At 39.8% G+C, this 24,037-nt stretch overlaps 1 protein-coding gene across 1 annotated transcript in view; it reads left to right on the top strand.

Moving 5' to 3' along the window:
• inpp4b (inositol polyphosphate-4-phosphatase type II B) overlaps positions 1-24,037 on the top strand; it is a 192,427-nt gene that overhangs the window by 166,194 nt on the left and 2,196 nt on the right. Inside the window, 9 exon segments of the mRNA XM_038713158.1 lie at positions 3,777-4,094; positions 5,675-5,813; positions 10,908-11,080; positions 11,756-11,879; positions 13,397-13,523; positions 15,887-16,027; positions 16,440-16,537; positions 17,684-17,796; positions 18,183-18,337. Of these exon segments, the coding sequence (XP_038569086.1) occupies positions 3,777-4,094; positions 5,675-5,813; positions 10,908-11,080; positions 11,756-11,879; positions 13,397-13,523; positions 15,887-16,027; positions 16,440-16,537; positions 17,684-17,796; positions 18,183-18,337 (1,388 nt within the window).

Genomic DNA, 24,037 nt, shown 5'->3' on the forward strand with positions numbered 1-24,037 from the left:
TCTGATGATAATCACAGTGAAAAGGCAATTGCACGGCATCTCCCCTCCCTCCAGCTGTGTCCTAGGACAAGTTATATGTCTCCGCTGTAACAGTTACCTGGGAAGAGCTGTGGGTTGGATAGTCTATGCATGATTATGTTAAATTATATGGTGTATAGAGGTCATACACGCAATAGTGAGTATGTGTCCTCACAGCCAAGTGCTGTTGGAATCGGACCAGCTCCATCCATTCAGCCTCCCTTCACCTCTCAAGTGAAGTTACATTGAGAGAAAAAGCTCTATTTTTAACTCAGCCAAGTTCCGCTCATCCTTTAGGGTAAAACCATTTGAAAACATTCAGGGGTGAATAGATTCCTAGTTTTCTCCTTCTTCTTCTTCTTCTTCTTTTTTTTTTTAGATCAAACGCACCTTATTTTTTCTCAGTTGGAGTCCACAGAGGTACTTTCTGACTTGAACTTCTGCTCAGTCAAGATCATATCAGCAGATATATTGAAGAAAGACTAGCAACTGAATTTCTCCTCAGGGATTTTGAGCGTTTCTGATCTCTAAAACAGGTAGGTGTGGAAGAGCTAGACTTAGGAGTAGTTTTTGCACACGGAGGAGCAAAGTTGCTATGGTTTAGCTTTGGTGAGAAAATGAAGATGCAGTGCTTTTCTCCTTTGCCCAAAGGAGTGCACCTGTGATATTTTACTTTGAACATAATATCTATATGGATCCAGCAGTACAAATGTATTTTGCACTTACTGTAGATCCTGTACTTACACGATACAAGTCCTGGAACTGAATATTTAGGAATCTGATTGACTGATTGGTTTGTTGATTGATATGTTTGATTTGTAATGTAATCAATTGTCTTATATCCTCAACAAAAATGCGTGGATTACATTGATAGGAAAAATAAATTCACCGGCATAAAACGATACTGTATGAGCACTGGAACTGTGACCCTGCCCAAATATGATCCAGACTGTTCTAAATACAGTGTGTGGCTTTGTTCACTCATCGCAGGGAAGATAATGAATAATACATGGTCTCATAGATTGCAAATTAACATTGAGGTCAGATAAGCAGAGTTCAATTTGAATATAAATTTACATTTTAAAAGTCCAGTTCCCGTTAAGTGTTTTGGTTACAGAATCAAGCATGGCTCATTTGGACATTTCTTTTAAAATGTTGTTTAGTTATTTGTATACAATTGTGTGCATCACAGAATAGTATTCCTGCAGAAATGCTTGTTCTCAGGCAATTACACATGTAGTCTTATCCATAGATTTCCGCTCTCATATCATTGACTTTCAGTAATGGAACTCATTTTGGGCCATGCAAGGCAATTAAAATGGATATGAATTAAATACAGTGGTGTTTTCAGCGCAGTCATAATTTGCTTTCTCTGCTCAAACATTCATCAAATGGGCCATTTACAATCCTTATATATTTTTTTAAATCATGAGCAGAGCAGTTAAACCAGGCTCAGTCTTTTCTTAATGACTGAAACCGACTGTAGCTGAGAGGAACACTCTTAAAGCGGCTAAGCAGATTCTTCTCAGTAAAAGCTATAATGACTTTGTGAAGCGGCCAAAGTAACAGAAGTAATACGCCAGTGTTGGGAACTACAGTTTAGCTAAGAGAGATGAATTGGATGTGTATGACAATTGACCCCACTGATGTGAAGCATCTTCATTAAGTGCAGGTCCATATGAAGGTCGGAGATCTTCAGAGTGTAGACACTGGTGGTAGTGGAGGAAAGCCAGCAAGTGGGTGATGGTACAGGTATGAATATGGCAATTGAATCTTCAAACTGGGCTGACTATACTGAACCATCATTGTCACTGATTAAGGCAGTAGTTTTTGGCAGGGAAGCTCCTCACTGGTGGTGACTAAAAGCACCAACATCAGCGCAGCTGTGAGTACTTCTTAGTTAATGTTAAAGCTGAATAAAAAAAACACAGAAATGTCAAGATTATGTAACAGACGAAATTGTGAAGTGCGCCTTTAAGATACTGTGTTGCCTAGATACGTGAGAAGCGTCATCAGGCAGCGCAATTTCGTAGAGCGGTAAGTTACGCCTGCTGTGAATGGATGCCTGTTGCTGAGCTCCTGTTTTTGTTAGGCTTCTCAAATCAAGTGTGTAGTTTGTAAGACTCTGTTTTACTCATGTATGATAGAACAGTAGCCATAAAACCGGGCTGGATAAGGTTGATGTATTACCAATAAATGGGAAGTATTGTGGAAAACCCATTTTCAGCGTAGCTGTGAGTTTGTCGTATTTTTTCCCAACTTCTTCAAATTAACACTAGCTCAACCAAGAAACCATAAACACTTGGCTGCTGAGTTAGTTTTGTACTGAACTGAGCATAACAGTTTGAACCTACTACTGAACTCAATAATAAGCACTGAACGATGAACACTGAACACAGCATTACTGGATGAACAGTGATGTACTGATGTAAAGTGAAGTACATACTCAGTGATTACGAATCTTTGAAATTAACAAAACAGTTTGATCAGCAGTGAATTGCAATTTCCAACCCTGTCTGAAATATCCCAGAACGTGATGTCCCCATTTGCCTCGAGAAACACAGAGGCAGAAAGATGAAAGATCGAATGTGGTGATGTCAGAATGGTGAATAATAAGAGACAAGAGAAGACTAGAAAAGGAAGAAATTGTAGAAATTCACCAACAGAGGAATAAATGCCAAACATGAGAGAAAAACCTTACTTGAACAGAATTTAAGTGGCACAATAACTTTTGATGGTGATTTTCATCATTGAAGATACAATCCACCAAAGGACTACAAGATAAACTTGAAGTGTCAAAACATGATTATATGAGAGAATTTAAAAACAACTCTGCTAAACTAACCATTTTTAATTTATACTGTTTTCTTGTGCTACTGTATATTTGGGTGAGTAAAGGGGAAGTGCGCAAATAACAAAATCAGAGAAGTGAAAATCACTGCTTTGTTAAACTGCTTACGGGTAATTTGCACATGCAGCCTGTTAAAAGGTTGTCAGAAGTCTACATTGCTGTATTTTAAAGGGTCACAAGCCAAAAAAGTATAGAGTCACTTCCTTGTGACATCCACACAAAGCGTCACTAGTATCGGGACAGGAATAGCTCGGGGTTCTTTTCCACAGTTCTCTGCTTCTTTGCTGACTAAGCTGTCTCCTCAACTTCTGGCAGTCTCAACAAGCTCACTATTCAGTCCACATCCTAGAAACAGAAACAGGGTGTTTGTGTGGCCAATATATGTATATAATGACTTCACAGTTTTTTTTTTATGGAGACCCGTGTTTTGTTAGGCAGCATTTTGCTGTGGTAATAAAATTGCTTATTGCAGTGCTAACTCAATTACTCTTGAGAGCCCTTATCATTTTTTACGCCGTGGCGGCAGCGAGTGTGAGGCTCCTTGGTGCCGAGATCATCATCAACTTACAGTAGCTGGTGATTTTGAGATCAAAGGAGGTGTGCTCCTCTGAGAAGCAGGCTAGAGGAGAAGAAATTGAATTGTTTGTTGTTTGTTGCTGTTGTTGCTAGCAGGCTGTGCTGTGGTAATCAAGAGCAGCTACTTTATGGTGAAGCACAGTCTTCATTTTCCTTGTTTTTTTTCACTCCTCTGTAAATAGTTACCTACTTCCAATGTCACTTCCACCTGCTCACCTCGCCAATGTAACGATCCCTATCTCTCTCACTTACTCTGTGTCTCTTGCTTTTTCAGCCCTCACATTTCCCACAATAACTTTTTTCAATCTCCTTTTCTCTCTCTTTGCTACAGACAGAACAATTTGTTCACACACTTAAGGATGAATTGGTCAAGAGTGCACTACTAGCACTGCACGCAGCGCGCCCTGGGTACGTTTCCAAGAACCACACGCAAACCCCGGTGCATCAAGGCTACATCCACCAGAGTAGCGAACAGAGTCAGAGTCCAGTCCAGGGACTTCCAGGCCACAGTCCGGCTATGTCAATCACTGAGAGCACAGCAGTGTGTAATAATGTGGAAGGATCGCAAACCATGACAAGAGGAGAAGGTGGGCTTGTGAAGCACCAAGAGTCCATACCGCACCATAAAGAGTACGACGAGGAGGAATGGGTGAGCGTGACTACTTTTCTAAGTCATTAAAAAGTCTTTCAAAGCTCTGACTTGTTATGGTTTTATTTATTTTAAAGTACAATGTGATAAAGTGTTATATTTAGTGCTGGTCCTCATGGTAGAGGACACACATGAAGATAAACTATTACTGAAATACAGATAAATTTCAAATTTCAATTACTTGCAAAATTAGATTGCATACCAAACATCCCTCTTTCTTTTAAATGCAAGTTTCAAAGAGTTCAAAATTTTTCATCATGACAAACTGACTGCAGAAGATTATTTTGTGGTATCCTTGTCACAGAATCGGAATTTCATTGAAGTGTATATGACTGTTGGAGTTCATCATGATTTGTGCACGTCACTGCCTAATTATCTCTCAAGGCCAAAACACACCACAACTTAAAATATACATACACACACTCACGCATTTGGATTGTCACAAGCTGGAAACAATGAAAACATTTTGAGAGTAATCAGCATATACAGACAGCAAATTTTTTTTACCTTTTGGGCAGAAAGTAGGGTGCTTTCACACCTGTAGTTTGGTTCATTTGGTCCGGACAAAGTGAAAAAAAATTATACGCTGTTGCATTTTAGTTCCCGTCCGGTTCATGTTCACACACATTTTTACAAACGAACCAAGCCAAGTAACCATGACGTTACACAGACTTACATGTAACTTGTTGATTGGACAGCTTTGGCGATTGTCATCCTGCATCATCAAGACCCACGTGGGGAAATCAAACTCTGGTGACTGAAGTTTATGTAGCACTTTAATGCTTCTGATCTGTATCGCAAAGAGCTCACAAAGTAATAATTCATTATAAGCATGATCAGTAATGTTAGACCGCAGATTGACCACATAGCCTATTATGAATAATAACGTAAAAACAGGACATGTAGTACAGTAATAATTTGGGGCTAATTAGACTACAGTATACTGTGGTATCGCTGTCACAAATGTTTTATGGAATTAATGAACTGACAGGGTAAACGGAGTACTACTTGCCCTCCTTTTTTTAAAAACTTTTGACCTATTAGTCAAGGAAAATACCTGCGTTGACACGTATAGCCTACGTTACCAAATGATTTTCATAAACATAGCCTATACATGGCGTACAGATCAATTATAAGATCGCTGAACACATTTCACGGTCAGCACATGGATTTATTAGTGGTTTAGCTTTTGAAATAATGCTCACATCACATCTCTGCTATCATAAAAACCATGTGGTTGGTTTGTTTGTTTTCACACAACAAGCGGACCACACCAGAGTTCATGTTGAAAGCGTACCGAGAGCACCTCTTCAAGGAGGTCTCGCCATTGCTCCATTTACACCTGACTAAACGAACCGCACCAAGGGGGAAAACAAACTCTAGTGCAATTCAACCGAACTAAATGAGGCAGGTGTGAAATCAGACTTAGACTTAGAATTATTTGTAATGGTTTAGCTGCTTCAACAGTTTCAGTTTTTTTTGGTTTTCCTCTATTTCATTATCCCAAACAGATTGAGAAAAGAGAGAGATCTAATCAGTGAGGGTTCTCTGACTTCAGATTGTGTATTTGGCTCTTTTAGGACAGGGTGTGGGCAAACGTGGCCAAATGTCTCAACTGTGTAATCGCCATGGTGGATAAAATCCAGGAAGAAGACAACAACAAGCAAGAGCCAGTCACTGAGCAGCAGCTAGCTGATGTCATCACCTCACACAACCCCGGTAAATAACAGTTGCTGTAAAGCATCATGTAATCATCTCTATTAAAGGAGAATTTTTGTATATTTAAACCTGGGCCAAAATGACTAGTAGGTACAAACATTTTTGGAATCTGTGCAGTAGATGGCTTCAGCCGGCAGCCGGTAAACCGGCTGCAGTGGCTGCAAGGTGTTACATTGGGGCGTAAGTAAATTTTGCCACCGACAGGCTCAGACAAACAGGTGGCACAGCAGAGTCTTGTTGTATTTTTTTTCTGCATGACCAATCCCAATATTGGTATTAAAGTTCTTCATATGTGGTAATTAAAGCTATTAAGTGAATCACTTAGATATCTGCAGACAAGCTGCTGTGTGTAAAATAGCTCAGACTCCATTTAGACATTAACTGTTACATCTCATTTATCTACAAAAGTAAAAAAAATAAACTTAAAGATATAGTATAGTAAATAAATTATAATTTATGGAAAACTTCCCATTTTAGAGGTTGTTTTTTTCTCTTCAGTCAAACAGATAAGTGATGCATCATAGGCAACAACATATGTAGCATAATGCAGACTTTAAAGTCACTCTGGTCGAACTTATAGGCTCCCTGTAGTTAAAGCATTAGCAAAAAAAAAACAATAAAAAAAACTTTAATTGTTGCCAGAGAAGTGGATGAAAGCACTATTTAATATGCAGGGTCATTCACTGATGACCGCAAGCTGCCCAGTCTTCCCTTACGACCAATGAAATCCTGCTTCAAGCTTGTGTCCAGACAAGTGCCCAGCTTGCTTCAACTGCCAACTGGCACACAAAGCAGCGGCATTAGTCTGACCAGGCGAGGTGGTGTGTGTGTGTGTGCATGGGTGTCTGTCACAGGCAAATGCACACTCAGGCATCTGTGTGAGCGCTGGCACATGTGTATAATTTTGTGCCTTCGTGTGCATGTATGTCTGTGTGTGTCCCTATGTCCAAGTGAGCTGGCAGGTAAGAACAAGGCCATCCGCTGGGTGTTCAGTGTGAAAGATAAGCTCAACCCTCCCGAGCGCCTTTATTAAGATGCTGAACAGTCTCAGAGCAAGTGGTCATCTGCTTGTCTAAATACAAACATGGACGCAATAATGAGAGAGGCTTTATCTCCTTGCAAAGACCGGTGAAGGCCGGGCTTTTGATGACAAGGCGTTGTGGGGGTTTGGATGTTTGGACAGGTGGGCTGGTGAGGAGATGACAGCTAGAGTTCTGTTTCCTCCTTCTCTGTGCAGAGGCGGCATTTGCGGAATGAGATAAGACATGATTTCTCTGACAAGGCAAGGGCAAGGATGATGTGCTATACATTCTTTGTCATATCTAACTGTGTGTGTGTGTGTGTGTGTGTGTGTGTGTGTGCAGGTCCACACTCATCCCCACTTATCCCCCAAGAAATTTTAAATATGTTGAAATCAGCTGAGCAGACAGCAAGGGGGGCAGAAAACTAATTTTGGACATTACTTAACCAATACTGCCCCCTGTTGGCCAGAGAGGAGCCAGAAACTTGTTTCGGATGGAGGAAATGCATATACCATGACATCACACTTTAGCAGTGTCCCATTTCCTACATACACTGCGCGCACAATTATTAGGCAAGTAAATATTCTGAATGAAAAATAATTTCTATGCACATTCAACTCCAAACCTCTGTAATGACAGAGGGTGTGAAAGTGAATGACACCTTATATAAAGGTGTGCATGATTATTAGCCAGCTTCATTACTTCAGGTAAGTGGGCCAAAAAAAGAGGTTTAATTGAAACTGAGAAGTCAAAAATTGCATCCATTCAGACGGATGCAACAGTCTTGAAATAACTAAACTTTTGAGGCGTGATCACTGGACAATCAAAAGTTTTGTAGCGAATAGTCAACTGGTGTGCCAAAAGTGCAAGTAGAAGAAAAGGCGCATTAACTGTGAAAGACTTGAGTAGAATTAAATGTGAATTAACAGGAACCTAATGTCCTCCAGTGCCACCATATTCCAGAACTGCAATACACCTGGAGTGTCCTTTAGTACAAGGCGCTAAGTGCTCAGAGACAAGGCCAAGGTCAGAAAGGCTGAAACACGACCACCACTGAATAAGATTCATAAGTTGCAGCGTCAAAATTGGGCAAATAAATACCTGAAGACAGATTTTCCAAAGGTTTTATGGACAGATTAAATGAGAGTGACTCTTGATGGACCAGATGGATGGTCCGTGGCTGAAACTCTGATGGACACTGCACAACTTTAACTCAGCTGTCAGCAAGGTGGAGGATGGGTTCTGTTATGGGCTGCTATCATTAAAGATAGCAGCCCATAACAGGAGATAGTTACCTTTTCGGGTTGAAGACTGACTGAAACTCAACTCCCAAACCTCGTGCCAGTCTCTGGATGATTTTATGTTTATATTTTTCAAGCAGTGGTACTGGAAGAAGCCCTCAGTTTTCAAGGAAGCCATGATCTTTATGCAGGGCAACGATTCATCATATACCTCCAAGTACTCCACTACTTGGCTAGCCAGCAAGGGCCCCAAAGATGCCCGAATAACGACCTGGCCCCCATCCTCACCTGACTTGATATACAGTCAGGGAAGACAATACACCTCTTTGAACAGCATTTGGGAGGCTGTGGTTGCTGCTTCAGTGAAAGTTGATAGCGAACAGATCAAGAAACTGAAGGACTCCATGGATGGAAGGCTTGTGGCAGTTACTGAAAAGAAGGGTGGCTATATTGGTTACTAAATATTTTTGAAAGGCCAAAAATGTTATTTAATTGCCATTTGTTGTTGCACTTACTCTAAAAATTGAGAATAAAAAAATAATTTGATAGAAATTATTTTCGTAATTTAGTTGCCTAATAATTTTGCACACTTATATTCTCCTGAGCAAGACAAAACTCACTTTTCTTTAGTTAAACGTTCAGGTTTAAGGTTCAATTATATTTTGGATTGACTGATAGCATTGTGTTTGTTCAATGATAAAACTGAGGAATACAATTTGCCTAATAATTGTGCACGCAGTCTACTGTTTCTAAGCAGATTCTTTAATGGTGCAGTGTGACAAAAGTGAGCATACTGAATACATTTCATCTCAAAGTGTGCTGTTGATATACAATATTGTCCCACAATGGTATACACAAAGGGAATGTAGAGGCTGTAAATTGTATAAAATAAAATATGAAATCATTGTAATCTGACAATTAGTAGCCTGTATAGTATATAGCCCTAATCTATGTTAAGTGGGAGAATATACAAATAGGATGTGCTTCTGATCTTTAATAATTTAACAAAAAACAGTAGGCTGCTTGTGTTTACCTGAGTTAGTTTTAACTCATCAATACCATATGTTGCAAGTGAGAGTGTGAAAACTAGTTATCAAGTGAGAGAATAGAGAAGTTGAAACTGGCAGCTAAAAGTAAAGGATAAACAGGTTCTCCACCCTTGTCACAGCATAACTGGCTCACTGTCAAATGAGGCAGAGCGATTGACTTTCACTTTAGAGAATTCTTTCTCTGCTTTATGTTTCCCTCCAATATCCTTATCGAACAGGAATTACACCACAGTAAGGAAGTAAAGAGTACAGTGTGAGGCATTTAGGCAGTGAATTTAAGGGGGCCTAGTTCTGTGGTGACGCCACAACCAGCACAAACAACACTCCTGACCTTGAAATTTGTTATTGCCCGTCTGTGTGGTATTTTGATGCCCAGTGCAGTGCGCACGGTGTTTTGTTGTTGGTATTTTGATCTGACATGAAAAGTCATACCACTGCCAAATTTGTGACTTTGTCAAGACGAGCAAACCACAGCAATAACAGAATAAATGATTAAAATATAACTAAAATATTTTAATTTCACACTCTTAAAACGGTATAGGTGTTTAAATTAGCATAAAAAATTACATATAATATGATTGAATCGGGGACGTCATTAAAGCCGTCTGCACTGATCTATAAATGAATGGGTGATTGTTATAGTATCTGTTGTGCACAGCTGCGTAATACTGTGTGAGAAGCGTCTCCTTCAGTTCATTAACTCCCTGCAGCCATCTGAATACAGCAAGACGGATATGTTGGTAAATCTGCAGCTTCTGATTTGAGAGTGCCATTACTCACGGCGGTTCACTGTGTTTATCTTGATTAAATTACATGCTAACGACACTAGGCTGCTACAGAACAACCACACACACCTCTACACACATCAATCACAGGCTGGTTTTAACACGATATTTTGCACTCTTGTACAGGTCCCATCAGATTACCGGTGGTCAATATTTCTGTGCATAGTTGCCATCTTCCCAACTTTTTTCTAACAAACAAATGGTGTTTGATGTTTTATTCTTGAAATGCATTGTGACGTAACGTGGTGTAAAATTATGACTGGAATAGCATTGAATTGATGCGATCATTTAAACTTCCTCAACATTTTCTCTTTTAGAATAATTTCAACATACTAATTAACTGTTTAAAAAAAATATAATAACATAATCTGCCTTTGGCTGCAAATTTGTATTCCTGTATGTTTATGTTGTGCTGCTATCCATAAAACAGTCACACTTCACCAATTGGCACAGCTGTTTCAAGGCAGTGATGCTGTTTGAGGGTTTATTTATTATTCTTATTATTCATCACGACACACTCTGATCTAATCACTTCACCCAGCCATTTCCACTTTGCACTGCTTCATACACATGAACCAAAATATATCTAAATATAGCAAATAACAGTACTATAAAAGTTTAATTTAATGAATCGATAATACAATGCATTGGTCAATCACTCGCCATTATTTGCTGTGCCTAACAATGAAAGAAAGGCTGAGGCCGTGTGGTCCTTATAATAAACAATTTTGTGACTATACTTTGTCAGTTTCGTTTCCAGTAAGCAGTTAAGACCTGAACAATGTTTTCTTTTAAACAGTGTTTTGACTTACCGTAATCCCTCCCCAAATTAAAGGCAACATGAATGGCTGAACCGGTTTCACCTCACAGATAAACTTGAGTTCTTTCTGGCTGAGCACACAAGCATTAAAAGTTATTTTAATCTACATCATAATTATCATTCCATCTCTGTCTACACCTCTGTCCCTATTTGTCACAATACCATCTTTCTCCGCAGGCGACTGGAGGGAGCAGCTGAATCCTCTGGTGACCAGGTTAAAGGAGTGTGTAATGGAGGTGGTGGAGAAGGCTAAGAGAGCCATGACCTTTGTGCTCCTGCAGGAGGCAGCCTGCAGCATTCCACAGGGCTTCCTCCTCCAACAGAGGCGAGAGGTGGTCTTCAGTCAGGCAGTAGGTGTCTACCATGAGATGATAAACAAGTGTCCAGAAATCCTATGTAATTTACTTGTTTTAGTTCATCTGTTGTGGAGAGTTTCCTCCCTTTATGTACACCCCTGGTAAATGTTTGATTTTATATGCCCTGTGTTCACAATACCTATCACAGATTTCCTAATTTTTCACTCTGTCAGTGCAAATGAAAGTGCAAAAAGAAATAGTTTTTTAATATCCAACAGCTGCTACTAGAAGGCAGTTTGTTATCTCATTGCCTGTCCTTTGTGGTCCAACTCGTGCCTAGCTTCTCTAGACAACATTAATTATTTCCCCCACGCATCATTAAACGTTCACGTAAATGGAAACATTGTGTATATATTGTGAGCCAGAAAAAAGGCAAGGTGTTATTGCACACAGCATACTTCAACAAACTTAAAACTAACAACTACTAAAGGAGTGACAACATTCTCTTGATTAGAGTATTACAACAGTAATGTAAGTGCCATGGTATGAATACAGCTATGAGAGCTGGACCTCTTCACTCTTACTGCAGCTAAATTATTTTAGGCCCTGCATATTCTGGGCTTTCGTGCATATGCTTGCAGCTGCTTAGATGTTGCCAAATAAAACTTACAGACTATGTAGCTCAAGTGTGTGTGTGTGTGTGTGTGTGTGTGTGTGTTTGTTTTACAGCTGGCAGCCTTAGCCTGTGGTTTTGTCATGAGGCTGTATGCAGGGATGCAGGACAAAGGCTTCCTGAGACAGCTTCACCTGGTTGGCCTGGTGGCACAGTTTGAGAGCCTGCTCAGCACCTACAGTGAGTAAAACTATAAGAGTAAAATCAGGACTGACAACCTCAAAACCTCCACTGAACAGCTGTTTGTTTTTATTTCCTTTCTAGAAAGGACTTAATAGAGTGGTTTGGTTAAGCCCGGCTGAGGCGATGTGCTATTGTAAACCAGTAACAAAGTAGTGTAGTGCCTTTATTACAGGCACTTTTATCTCTTTTATACAACATGTTCAGGCGAAGTTTGACCTGATTGTCTTGGATGGATGTTTATCAGATCAATACGATGAGAGACTAGATACTGAATTAAGGCCAAGCCTATTCTGGTTGTCTATGAAGATTCTCAGTCATCCAGGTCATAGTTATCCAACGAGGGTTAAAATGAAGGGCAACTGGACTTGGTTGAAGCTACTGGAAGACGTTTCGTCCCTTATCCAAAGGACTTCTTCAGTTCTGACTGACTGGCCGGGAAACTCAGCTATTTAACCTCAGTGGGGTCGTTATCCCGGGTCATCGATACCGCTGGTTCGTTAGTGTTCCTTGTTGCTGTGACGACAGTCGTTACAGTCGTTGAGACTACCTGTGGCCAAGACTGAACGACCATCGTTGGTATCACCTGAGGCCAATAGGTTACGTACAAACACAAGAAAAGCAATCTAGTGTATGCGGTCCAATGCAGTGAGGAATGCACAGACCTGTATATTGGGGAGACTAAACAACCACTACACAAACGCATGGCTCAACACAGAAGGGCCAACTCCTCAGGTCAAGACTCTGCAGTCTACTTACAGAGGACAGAGGACACTCGTTTGAGGACCACCAGGTGCACATTTTAGACAGAGAAGATGGATGGTTTGAAAGAGGTGTCAAGGAAGCATCTACACCAGGGTTGAGAAGCCGTCATTGAACAGGGGAGGGGGTCTACGCCACCACTTATCCCCCACTTACAATGCTGTCCTTTCATCACTGCCCAGGAAACTCGACAAACGTAACCTATTGGCCTCAGGTGAAGATACCAACGATGGTCGTTCAGTCTTGGCCACAGGTAGTCTCAACGACTGTAACGACTGTCGTCACAGCAACAAGGAACACTAACGAACCAGCGGTATCGACCCACTGAGGTTAAATAGCTGAGTTTCCGGGCCAGTCAGTCAGAACTGAAGAAGTCCTTTGGATAAGGGACGAAACGTCTTCCAGTAACTTCAACCAAGTCCAGTTGCCCTTCATTTTAACCCTCGTTGGATATTCTGGTTATGATCAGTTGATGCTGGCTTGACAAGGCTCAGTTGCGCAGTTCTCATTGAAATGGATCAGTCTGTATAAAAACAGCTGAAAAACAGCTGAAAAACAGCTGAAAAACAGCTAGTGCCGTAACCATTTTTTATGACCCATGTTTCCATCAAAATAAATCCTTGGCAGAGTAAAACATGGTCAGTTTCTGACTTATATTCATATATTTCAAAATTTAAGAAAAATTCACGTTGTTTTGAGAAAAACGTGACAAGCGAGAATTCATTCACTAATCTCTTTTTCTTGAACTGTGTAAGGTGACGAGATTGGGATGCTGGAGGACATGGAGGTTGGAATCTCAGACCTGCAGAGAGTCGTGTTCCAGATTACAGAGGCCAAATCAGATGACCTCAATGACCTTCAGCCTTTAGTGTGTGGCCGACGGTGAGACTTTTTATTTCTTTCTCTGTTCAGTTAGTCTCTTTTTTGTGATCATGGAATATCCTAAAGACAAAGGTGTTGAGTACCACAACCTTTTTATTTTAAGATTTGAGAGTAACACTTTATTTTACGGTTCCTATAGTTTCTTTAGAATGTCTTAGAAAAGGGCCTGTAACCGCAATTTCTTAGAAATGTTCAGGAAGATGGACCATGTCATTTGATACTAAATATAGGGAGTAGCTGTCTCAGTACTGCAAGAAGGTTAACCAGGAACACGAGGAATAGGACCTAAATGCAATGCTGGTGCAGTACAATGACTTAATGCCAAAAGTCAAAGAACAACAGGCTTTCATGAATGATGAAGCAGGAAAATGTTAAGCTCAGAGTAAGCAGTCCAAACTGGCAAACAAATCCAACAAGCACAGGCAAGAATCAAAATCCAATAAATGGGAATAGGACAAAGAAAGCTAAACAGTGATCCAAAAACACAGAGAGTACTAAACACTAGGGAAAAGGCTGGAACCCATGACACAGGGGACGAAGATGAACTGGCACTAGACAAGAGAACACAGACTAAATTCTAGTGAGGGGCAATTAAAGCAAAAATATGTTTCGATGGTCACGGGGGAACCATTCTTCATAGAATATAATGCACTGTGGCTTTCAAGCATTCTGTATTGCTTTTAAACATGTGTTCTCGTGTAGATCAACTTTTCATATTTAATAATATCCCTGCAGAGTTTGGGGAAGTAACCTCTTTAAATGTGAATGTGGCACCTTTTCACCTCAATGATAAATAAATTCATTTTAATTCAGTTATAAACTCCTGGACATTAATAGTTTCTTTGTTTCAGCAGGTTTTCTGCTCATGATCAAAACTTTTTGCACATTCAGAATTTATCTTTCATATCTACGTTCTCTGAAATGTCGAGAATAGCTCATAGCCTAATCTTACAAGACTAATGTCATCAATTAATGAGAACTACCCGCCCTATACTCCGCAGTGAATTGATATGGTAGTATCCCTTTCAGACTGTCTGACAGAGACAGAACTGAATGAGACAAGGAGGTGGAAATCTAAACTAAGTGAAAACACTTTTGATTAGGCATAAATCTCACCACAAATCCACACATGTTAACTTCAGCAAAAGTGCAGCTCACAGTACCAAACAAAGCAAGGTTGAGCCTCAGTTTTTATATTTTTTATTTTGCAAAACTCTACCACCCACGTTACCACTCTGTCACAAGCTGTCTGCAACTCACAGCATGAGGTGCGTCCATTTGATTACTATCACAGCATTTGCTGGTGTCTCATCAACTGGGCAGAGTTCACTGTTCACTGCTGTGCAGTCGGGCTGTGCAGGAAGGCATGAAGTTAAGAAAACAGGGGCTGGAGAGTTCAAGTGATCAACAATGTGTCAACGTATCTGTCAGTAAGTCTTTCTGGTGTGCAAGACCTTTGTAGTACATGCAGGTTCTCAACTACTCCATAAGTGGGTACTTAACTATGTGTAATGTTTCAGAACGTTGCCGCAAATTTCCCTATAATTACATTGTCATATGAATGTATTTATAAAGAAAGATTAAAATTAGATCAATTATTGACCGATCAGTTACTGTAAAAGCACTGATCACCTCCAGTGCTTTTACACTGACTAATCTTCTAGGATCAACAGTGTTTTTCTGCTCTGTTTTTGTGCTGATCTTAATCCACGTGCAGCCTGTCAATCAAACTCCAGACCACAGGGCAGGGATTCACATATTTTCTTGTTATAGAGTATTTATTATCCACTCACTTACCATAAGTACTATAAGTATCGAGGATTTGTCAGTCTCTTGGGAGGTAGAACCTTGCATCAGTGGGTGTGTTTGTGCAACAAAGCTTTGTGCTGAGGGGCGTTATGGTATGAACTGTTCGGGACAAACAAAGCCCTACATTACTTGCTAAATGTAAACTGACTGTGAGATAGTATGCCAAGCGGCATGGCTGTACTATGCTGTGTGTGTTATGAGGAAGTGGCTCCTGCTTTTGAATCTTGTTGAACTTTAGTCCACATGTGCCAACAAGGTCAAGCCAGTTTATTTGAGCTAGTTATGGCACATCATGTGAGGTGTGATAACATAATACACTCCTACCCCATCCCTCCATGTCAATCTTTAAGGCAATCTATCTCACACGCTTACACTCTTTTGCTCTCACGCTCATCAGTCTTTCTTCTTACAGCTTGCTCAGGCCTGTTTTAGGTGTCAAATTGTACAACTTCCCAAATGTATTACATTCTATAGCATTGCAAAACACATTTAATTTCTGTTTAATCATTTAATCTGTTTTACCTTGCATTTTGTTTCTCTCTCCCTGCATTCAGAGACCACTTCACTGTAGAAGTGCCATTACCACGACTGGTTTTCCAGACCTTGCCAGAAGAGATTAAAGATGGAAAGCCTCTACGAGTATTCCCTGTGCTGTTTAACGTGGGCATCAATGAACAGCAAACTATAGCAGAGAGGTACTGATTACCTTTGCCTTGGTAATCATAGAGTGCGACTGATTTGGCCAGTGTGGTCTTAAATTCGGTGTTTGTTGTTTTAACACTCATTTTGGCCACAAGAGGCTAAAGTGCACCACTACCACATTTTCTAAGCAGGACTACAAGCAACTTTTTTTGCCTCACTTGCCTCTCAGGGCTTCTGTAGATCTATATCCAGAAATGAAGTTAAAATAATCATTTAAAATATGGAATATTTTTCTTTCATAGACAAAGACCTGTTTAACATGTAACTATATTTCATTTACTTGGTTGAAAATGTTTTTTTGCAGTATAGATACTGTACATTGATTGATAAACTGTTAACTGTTGTGGAAACAGTTTTAGTGATGCTCCACCATAACTGCCATTATTCTTTCTGGCATCCTCTCAGGTTTGGAGATATCTCTCTACAAGAAAGAATAAACCAGAAGAACTTTGAGATGTTAGAAGCCTACTACAAATCGTTAAGTGAAAAGGTGCCACTAGAATGTAAGTGCACAACACTTTCATAGTCTTTATCTCTGTAATTCTTTGAAAAGTACTGGGGTTTGTGTTCCAGGTCCCACTGCTGCAGCAAAGTGACTCTTGCATGCAGTCACAAGGATGTGAAGAAAACAGCATTTGCAAATAATTGTTCACTTTTTTTAAATATGCATAGAGTATGTTAAATAGGTGGTATTTTGCTTTTTGGCCTTTTCCCTCTCCTTTATTGAATTATATGCCTTTTTGTGCATGTAATAGGTTTGCAAAGTGAAAAAGCCCAAAGTCCAGGCAAAGGGAGTTCCCATCTCCCACAGAAAACTCTGAACTGCCTGAAAACAGCTTGTTTGTAGTCCAGTCGCTTCTCTGTGACGTCACAGGGATGAAACCTAAATTTGACGCTCGCCAAGCAGCTAGTCCAACATAGCTCTCAAAAACAACAAACAAGCAGCACACACCTCCTCTGCCATCAAAACAATAGCTACCCCCCAGGCAGTAAATGGACAGAAAGTTGTTACAGTGATGTAGGGACAGAGCTCAGTTAAAACTTTATGGAGGAAAGATACTTTTGTTACAGATTAATAACTCACCACTCTGAAACTCACGCTCCAGTCTATGTTGCCAAGCTGGTCGGCAACATGTACAGCTGAACCGAAGCCTTGTTTACCCTTCTCTGCTTCTGATTGGCTAGTAGTCCTTAACTAGGAACTGCACATGCGCAACTCCCAACAAAGATCTTGTAGAGGGTAAGATGTATCACTCCATAGCTAAAACAAAGTGTTCAACACACAGGGCGAAAAAGAGGAGCAGCAGCAATGTGCAGAATGACAAAAAATGTCGTGTTTTTTTGATAATTAAACCATGTAACCCTGTTCTGGTACAACCCCTAAATAGGATTAGAGATGAGCATAATAACACTACTTTAAGGAGTTCACCGCATCACTACAAAAATGTTTATGGTCATTTAAATTTAATAATCTATAATAATTTGTAATTAGTATCAAGTGAATTGTTTTCCTTTTGTCTGCTAGCACACATTAATCCAACAGAACAGTCCTGAGTGGTAGCCTGTCCTTATAAACTTTTATTTTCACCAGAACAAAACAATAAACCGAACCACTCACTGGTTGCATATTTTGTGTTTTTTATGAACAGGTCTACCATGTTTTCAGACACAGACTGACATAAAGGAATTACTTGAAACCCTGGGCCAGAATGTAGTTACAAAGAAGAGAAAAAATGTGGAGATACTATGGATTGCTGGAACGGTGAGCACTGTTGTTGCTATTTCTGTACTTGTTAATGAAGACAGTTTTTTCTGTACTGTACATATGAACTTTCTCTCTTGCATAACCAGTGTTAACTGTGAGCTGTAAACACATCAGTGCAGTCTAGAATTTCATGGGCTTTAATGGAAGCACTGATCCAAACAGAAGGTAACTGAGCATGATGGATTGACTTCAGAAGAAGATACCATATAAACCCTGCCCTAGAGTTGGATGATATTCAAAATTGCACTTTATGTCTAGATGTCAGGAAACATCTATAATTGAAGCTGTAGTAGTCTATGTAGTCTGTTGCAAATGTAACACAAGGCAAAGTTGCATTAATGATGCATTTAAACATTGCATGTTTTTTCTCCGCTTCCTTCCAGATCTGCCGAAGGTTAAATGGCATCAGGTTTACCAGCTGTAAAAGTGCCAAAGACCGGACATCCATGTCTGTCACATTAGAGCAGTGTGCCCTCCTACGTGATGAACACCAGCTCAACAAGGATTTCTTCATCCGTGCTCTGGACTGTATGCGAAGGTAAGACAGTGATAAAAGACGTATAAAGCTATTATGGGTGCAAGTTATTATATATATATATATATTATAAGTTCTTGTTCCATTCCCAAACTTGCTGCATTTAAAAAGTCAGTCATCCCAACATCTTTGATTAAATAGTTATAGCTATGCAGATAGTTTTGGTTTTATTTGCTCAGATAAAATCTATGGATTATCCATAGTAACCAGGACATTGCTTTTGGGAGTGCAAATAAAATACCATTTACCTCCACTGTATTGGGCTGTAGAGTTTTCAGATGGGATATCTCAGCTTATAAAACTGACACTATCAGCATAGCTTGTGAGGAAAATTTGGGTCAAGTGGCATATTAACCAATACTGCTGCAGATTTAGCAGTTACATTCTGTAATTCTTAAATAGACTTTTTATAAACATCTGGTGGACCATCAAAGTAATAACCTGCACCCACAACACATCCATCACTCATCATACACATAAAAAACGTTGTGTCCCCTCCCAGCTTGTTAGATCATCATGTGTTCCCGCCTCCATCACAACCTTCCCTCACACATTTAAAGTCAGCCTTGCATGTTCCCATCTGTGCTGCAGGAAATGGCTGCCTTTAATGTCTGTGTTAGCCAACCAACATGTTCATCTGCATCCATCTACATCTGATAACGACATTGGTGAAGTGCACATCTAAACTGTGTTACGTCCCAACTCGGAGGGACAGAGGGAAAAACAGCAGCAACAGTGAAATACACACAAATGCCTGTGGTACCGACCTGTACAGACCACTAATGACAGTGTTAGACAGATAAGAGTACTGGAAATTACATGACCAAAGACAGAAATAACAACTGGCCACAACTCAATCACTCAACATATTCTACAACTTATCAGGGTCAAAAATTGGTATACATAAGGCTTAGTAATTGGATAAGCTAATCTTAAATCATTACATAACAACCTGTTTATATATATATTTACTTATTATTTGAGTAGAAAGTCAACAAATACAAAGCATCTTACATTATTTGTAGTAGGTAATGTAGTAGGAAACCAGGCAGTAATGGTTCTAGACCAATTTTATTGAGGGGGCCAGGCTGGGGCCAGTTGTTTTGTCAGAGGGGCACATTCAATCCGGGACAAAAGAGACAAAGGCAATGTTCAAGCTTTCAAAATGTCTTGTTTAGTAGCCTATATAATGTAATTTATTTGTTTCGGTAACAGGATCTTTTCAGTAACTATTATTACTATATTATTATTGTTATAGTTTTATTCAAATACATTATTTAAAAAAAACATTCCTTTTAACTTTAGCTCAAGTAACAGTACATTCTTTGATGCAACACTTATTTGTAAGGCTTAATGAACAGTATCAGCGCTAGTGTACTAGACATTCTCTGGATCCCAGTTTGTATTTTGTATCCCACTATAACTTTTGATAGGAAAGAACAACGTCTCCATATTCACCCCTGTTATTAGTCGTGATGTGAAGTATACACAAAATTAAATACTTGATAGTAGCCCATCTGTGCATTATGGAGGCGGATACATATTTTGTCAGACACTATGTCCAACCTGGTAGTACCAGTAGGCTACTGTTATTGCTTTCTGTGTATAAAAAGTGCTGTTTAAATGCAATGCATTATTAAATTGTAAAGATAATAATTTACCCTTTAGGAGGGGGACTATTTCCAGCGATATCCAAAGGCTATCCATGCAATGGAAACATGGATTACAAGGACAAAATATTATCTACAATGCTGCTTTCAGTTTAATGTAATGAGTCCAGTAGATGTAACGTTAAGGCAAGCAATGTGTTAAACTGATTACATTGATCTTGATTTTACAGTATTGATGGCCTAGATATTTGTAGGAGCAGCTTACTTGAAAAAAGTGACAGTCTGTCTGGATCTAGCTTCCATACAGTAACATGATTAAGTTATCAACTATGTGGTCAGTTATAACATCGTCAGACTATCGCAAAATAAATGTTTGCTTTATAGGGGAAAACATATGCTTGTTTTTTTTAGACATTCTCAATTCAGTGCATTGAATTACGAAGTTCAATAACACGTAACGTTAGCCTATAAAAACGTTCTTATAATCCGTCTGCTAGCTTGCTCTGCAAAAACCTCGTTGATAAAACAATACTAAAACGATAGATGAAACAATCCACATGTTATATTTTTCATTTTCTTTATTTTTAGCAGGGGTATTCAATTAGAATTCAAAGAGGTCCAGTTAGAGAAAATTTCCCGATGCAAAGGTCAGGAACATAAAAACAACTAACTTGCGTTATCATTCAGTACCATAATGTATAGTTGTATCAACATATGTTTTTAGTCAACAACAGACTGTCAAATCAAATAATATTTCAGTCAGTTTTCACATCAAACTAGAGGGATAATAAATAACACGCTAATAATTTAAGTAAACTAAAATAAAGTGCCTAATTTTTGAAAAAATTAAATAAAAAGTGTAGCTTCAAGTGATGAAGTGTATTTTTAACCAATTTTATAATAAACACTCAACACATCATAACAAATGAACAGCTGCAATGCCTCCTCTTCTCTTTCATTTCCTCTTACAGAGCTACCACTTTTCTACTTTCTCTTGTTCAGTGAGAAACGTGAGCTCTAGTTTGTCCTGCCAGCTAGGATTGGATATCTATGAGATATTCTGGTTTTGAACTGCCCGTGGGAGGAATGTACATGTAAAAATCTGTACATTCTTGATTAAAAGCCATGTGAAATCGTTTTTCCCTTTCGTCTCCTCAATTCATGTGTGTTTCCAAAACGTCTCTGGTGAATCTCGTAGCGTTGTGTCGTTCAAAGAACATTTCGTTCATTTGACCTAATCTTGTATGTGACTCAGGAGGAACGGGTTGTCTCAGAGAGTATGCGTGAATAGTCTTACTCTGACGTTCACTCCTTACACAGCAGCTGCATGGTTTAATATCTATTTTGATAATTTTGTGACATTTAATAAAGCATAACTTACAAGCACATTTATGTTGTGTTAAGTTATAGTTTTAACACAGCTGCACCTTAACTTTAGTCCTACTAGTGTTTACAGCTAACAGCTGATGAGAGTTGTTCTGGGTCCACTTCAGAGCCCTGACAGAGTTATACCGGGAGCTGAATTACCACAGAGGTCGTCTCCTCTCCAAAACAAACGGACTGGCTCATTAAAACATTACAACACAGCCACATAGCAACGTTAGCGTTAACCCTGTGGTTTGTTTACAGCTAACAGCTGATCCGGGTCCACCAGAGAACACAACTTAACTTTTACTTTTTATTTATCCACAGAGCCGTGCTGTTGTTTCACAGCTCCTGACTGGTGAACAACCTGCAGTGTTTGAGATTATTATTAAATTTGTTAAATTTTAATAAGAGTGTGTTTTATTCATCTAGTGTGTCAAGCTTATTACTTCAAAATATTCCCTTTAATCTGATGTTAATATATAGATTTTACGTTAGGCTGCTGTATGAATGAGCACTTTAGAGACATAGTGATAGTAATTATAATTATATATATATGGCTGGTCTGGTAGAATACTCAGGAAAGATTGAAATAAATTTAATTGAATATTGATAACATATTTCTGTGTTTTTTACATGGTTTGAATTTGGTTGTGTCTCCGTGGGGCTTTATAGAACCATGATAGAGAAAGATCAAGAGGTGAGTTTGTGCATTATGGTGCTTTCAGACCAAAAGTGAAATGAGCGTTCGGGGTGGGGAGTTTACATACAAAGTCAATGCAAAGACGCGTAGAGCCACGATTTCCTGACGGGCGGCGCGAAGCGACGCGAAGGGGCCGGTGCCGGCGGCGCGAAGGCGAAGCGAAGGAATTTCGCATTGACGCTGAGTCGCGATAGCCTATCAACGTTGAGATTGTCCATACGTCACCAACAGTTTCAGAGCGTTGTGTGGAGAGGGCCAGGCAGAGCGGGCGATTGAAAATCTGCATGCCGGCTGAGAGCTGCTAAACCTGGGCTAGAGGAGCAGCGAGCAGCGCTCCAGCTTCGGACAAATTAATACCCGTGGTCGGACTGGACTTTGCTCGCAACTACGCCGTTTGCTCGAGGGAGGAGCTCGAAGTAAACTGCTTTTATTAAATTAGCTAACATTGATTTATCTTCACTCGAGCTTCTCAGCAGCTAGATTCCGTGCACATCCGGTTCCAGTGTTGATTGCGTCGTTTGGCACTACTTCATATTTATATCAAAACTGGACAAAACTGGACATTGCTGGGAGAAAAGAAAGCAAGTATGTTGAACTACCTGGTGAGTTCAGAAAACATGTGTATGTAACTTTATTCCAGCTATCGTTGTACTTTAACTGTGACCAAGTTAGCATAGCATAGCCCTGAACGATCCGAACTCCATTCAGAAAAGAAACATTTTAGAAGTTGTTGTCCTGCTGTCTTGCTGACAGACCTGACAAAGCATGAATTCATATGTTTAACAAAACTGCATCATAGTTATTTCGGCATCAGTTTGATCCGTTCATTGCTATTTAATCACAACAAAATGTTTACTTTGGGTTCATACAGCTGTAGTAATGGCAAGTTGTGTTTATTCACGTTATCACGTTAAAATCGCCTTCTCGCGTTGTGTGTGAACACTTGCAGCGAATGTAGTCACGCGAGGAAAGCGTCGCGAGGCGAAAATTCGCGTTTGGTCTGAAAGCAGTTATACTTTGTCAGTTAGCGCAAGCCAGGCAGCCTTTTTTTTTTTTTAAATCGCCCACTAGAGGGCTGCAGCTCCGCAATAACCAGCCTAGTTAAAATGAACAAAATGACACAAAAAAAAAGATTAGTTCATTTTAATGAACGAGATTTAGTGTCTCCAGTCTTTCACAAGAATGACTTTTCCCATCACTAGAATCTCGCGGACTCGACTCGCAAGCATCGGAATGCACAGATTTGATTGGCTGAGCAGCGTTACATGAGACTATTGAAGCACATGCGATTGGTCTGTGAGTTTCCTGGGCCGCTAAACCAGTACAGTAAATGCTAGAAAATCTGCGCGGGTTAAAATGCAAATGCTCCGTCACAAGGTAGTAAGTCTCAATAATAAATCGGCTGTAGGTCGGCAGTCCGGAGAGGACAGCGGCTGGGTCCGGATCCGGACGGACATCGGCGAGACATGTGTGGATAACAAACTGGATAAAACTATCAAGTTCTTAAAATAACTCCAGCACAGAGAAAGCAACACAAAAATAAAATCGCGACAGTTTGGAAGGTGATTGAAACTTTTCCAGCCAAGAAGAGCAGCAGACCTGATGGCAGCATCACGTCTGTGTCCGCCTGAGCCTCCAGAGGAACGGGATGTTTAACGAGCTTTATTATCTGCTGTAATCAGCTTTTCCGCTTGTTTTGGAGAGGAGCACAACGACTTCAGCTCTGTGTAAAAACTTCCTGACTGATGAAAACTTAAAACTGGACAGTGTTTCCCATTAATTAAGGAGACCATGGTGGCCCACCACTTTTCTTTTGAGGTAACTACGGTCACGTTAACGGCCTGTTTCAATCACTCGTTTGTGAAGGCGATTAAGCTAGCCGCGCCTACATTTGGAGTGCACAAGTATTAACGCCCTTCTGGTAAATCCACTGTAACGGACCAGAGCGAGCTGACAGGCAGGTTTAGCGTCTTTTATCCTGTCAGTTTCTCTCTTTACAAAGACAAGTGTTGCAGTATGAGAGTC

Source organism: Micropterus salmoides, unplaced genomic scaffold (genome assembly GCF_014851395.1).
Source record: "Micropterus salmoides isolate LMB-PRFRI ecotype aquatic unplaced genomic scaffold, ASM1485139v1 Ms_hic_scaffold_12, whole genome shotgun sequence".
In the NCBI taxonomy this organism is placed as follows: domain Eukaryota; kingdom Metazoa; phylum Chordata; class Actinopteri; order Centrarchiformes; family Centrarchidae; genus Micropterus; species Micropterus salmoides.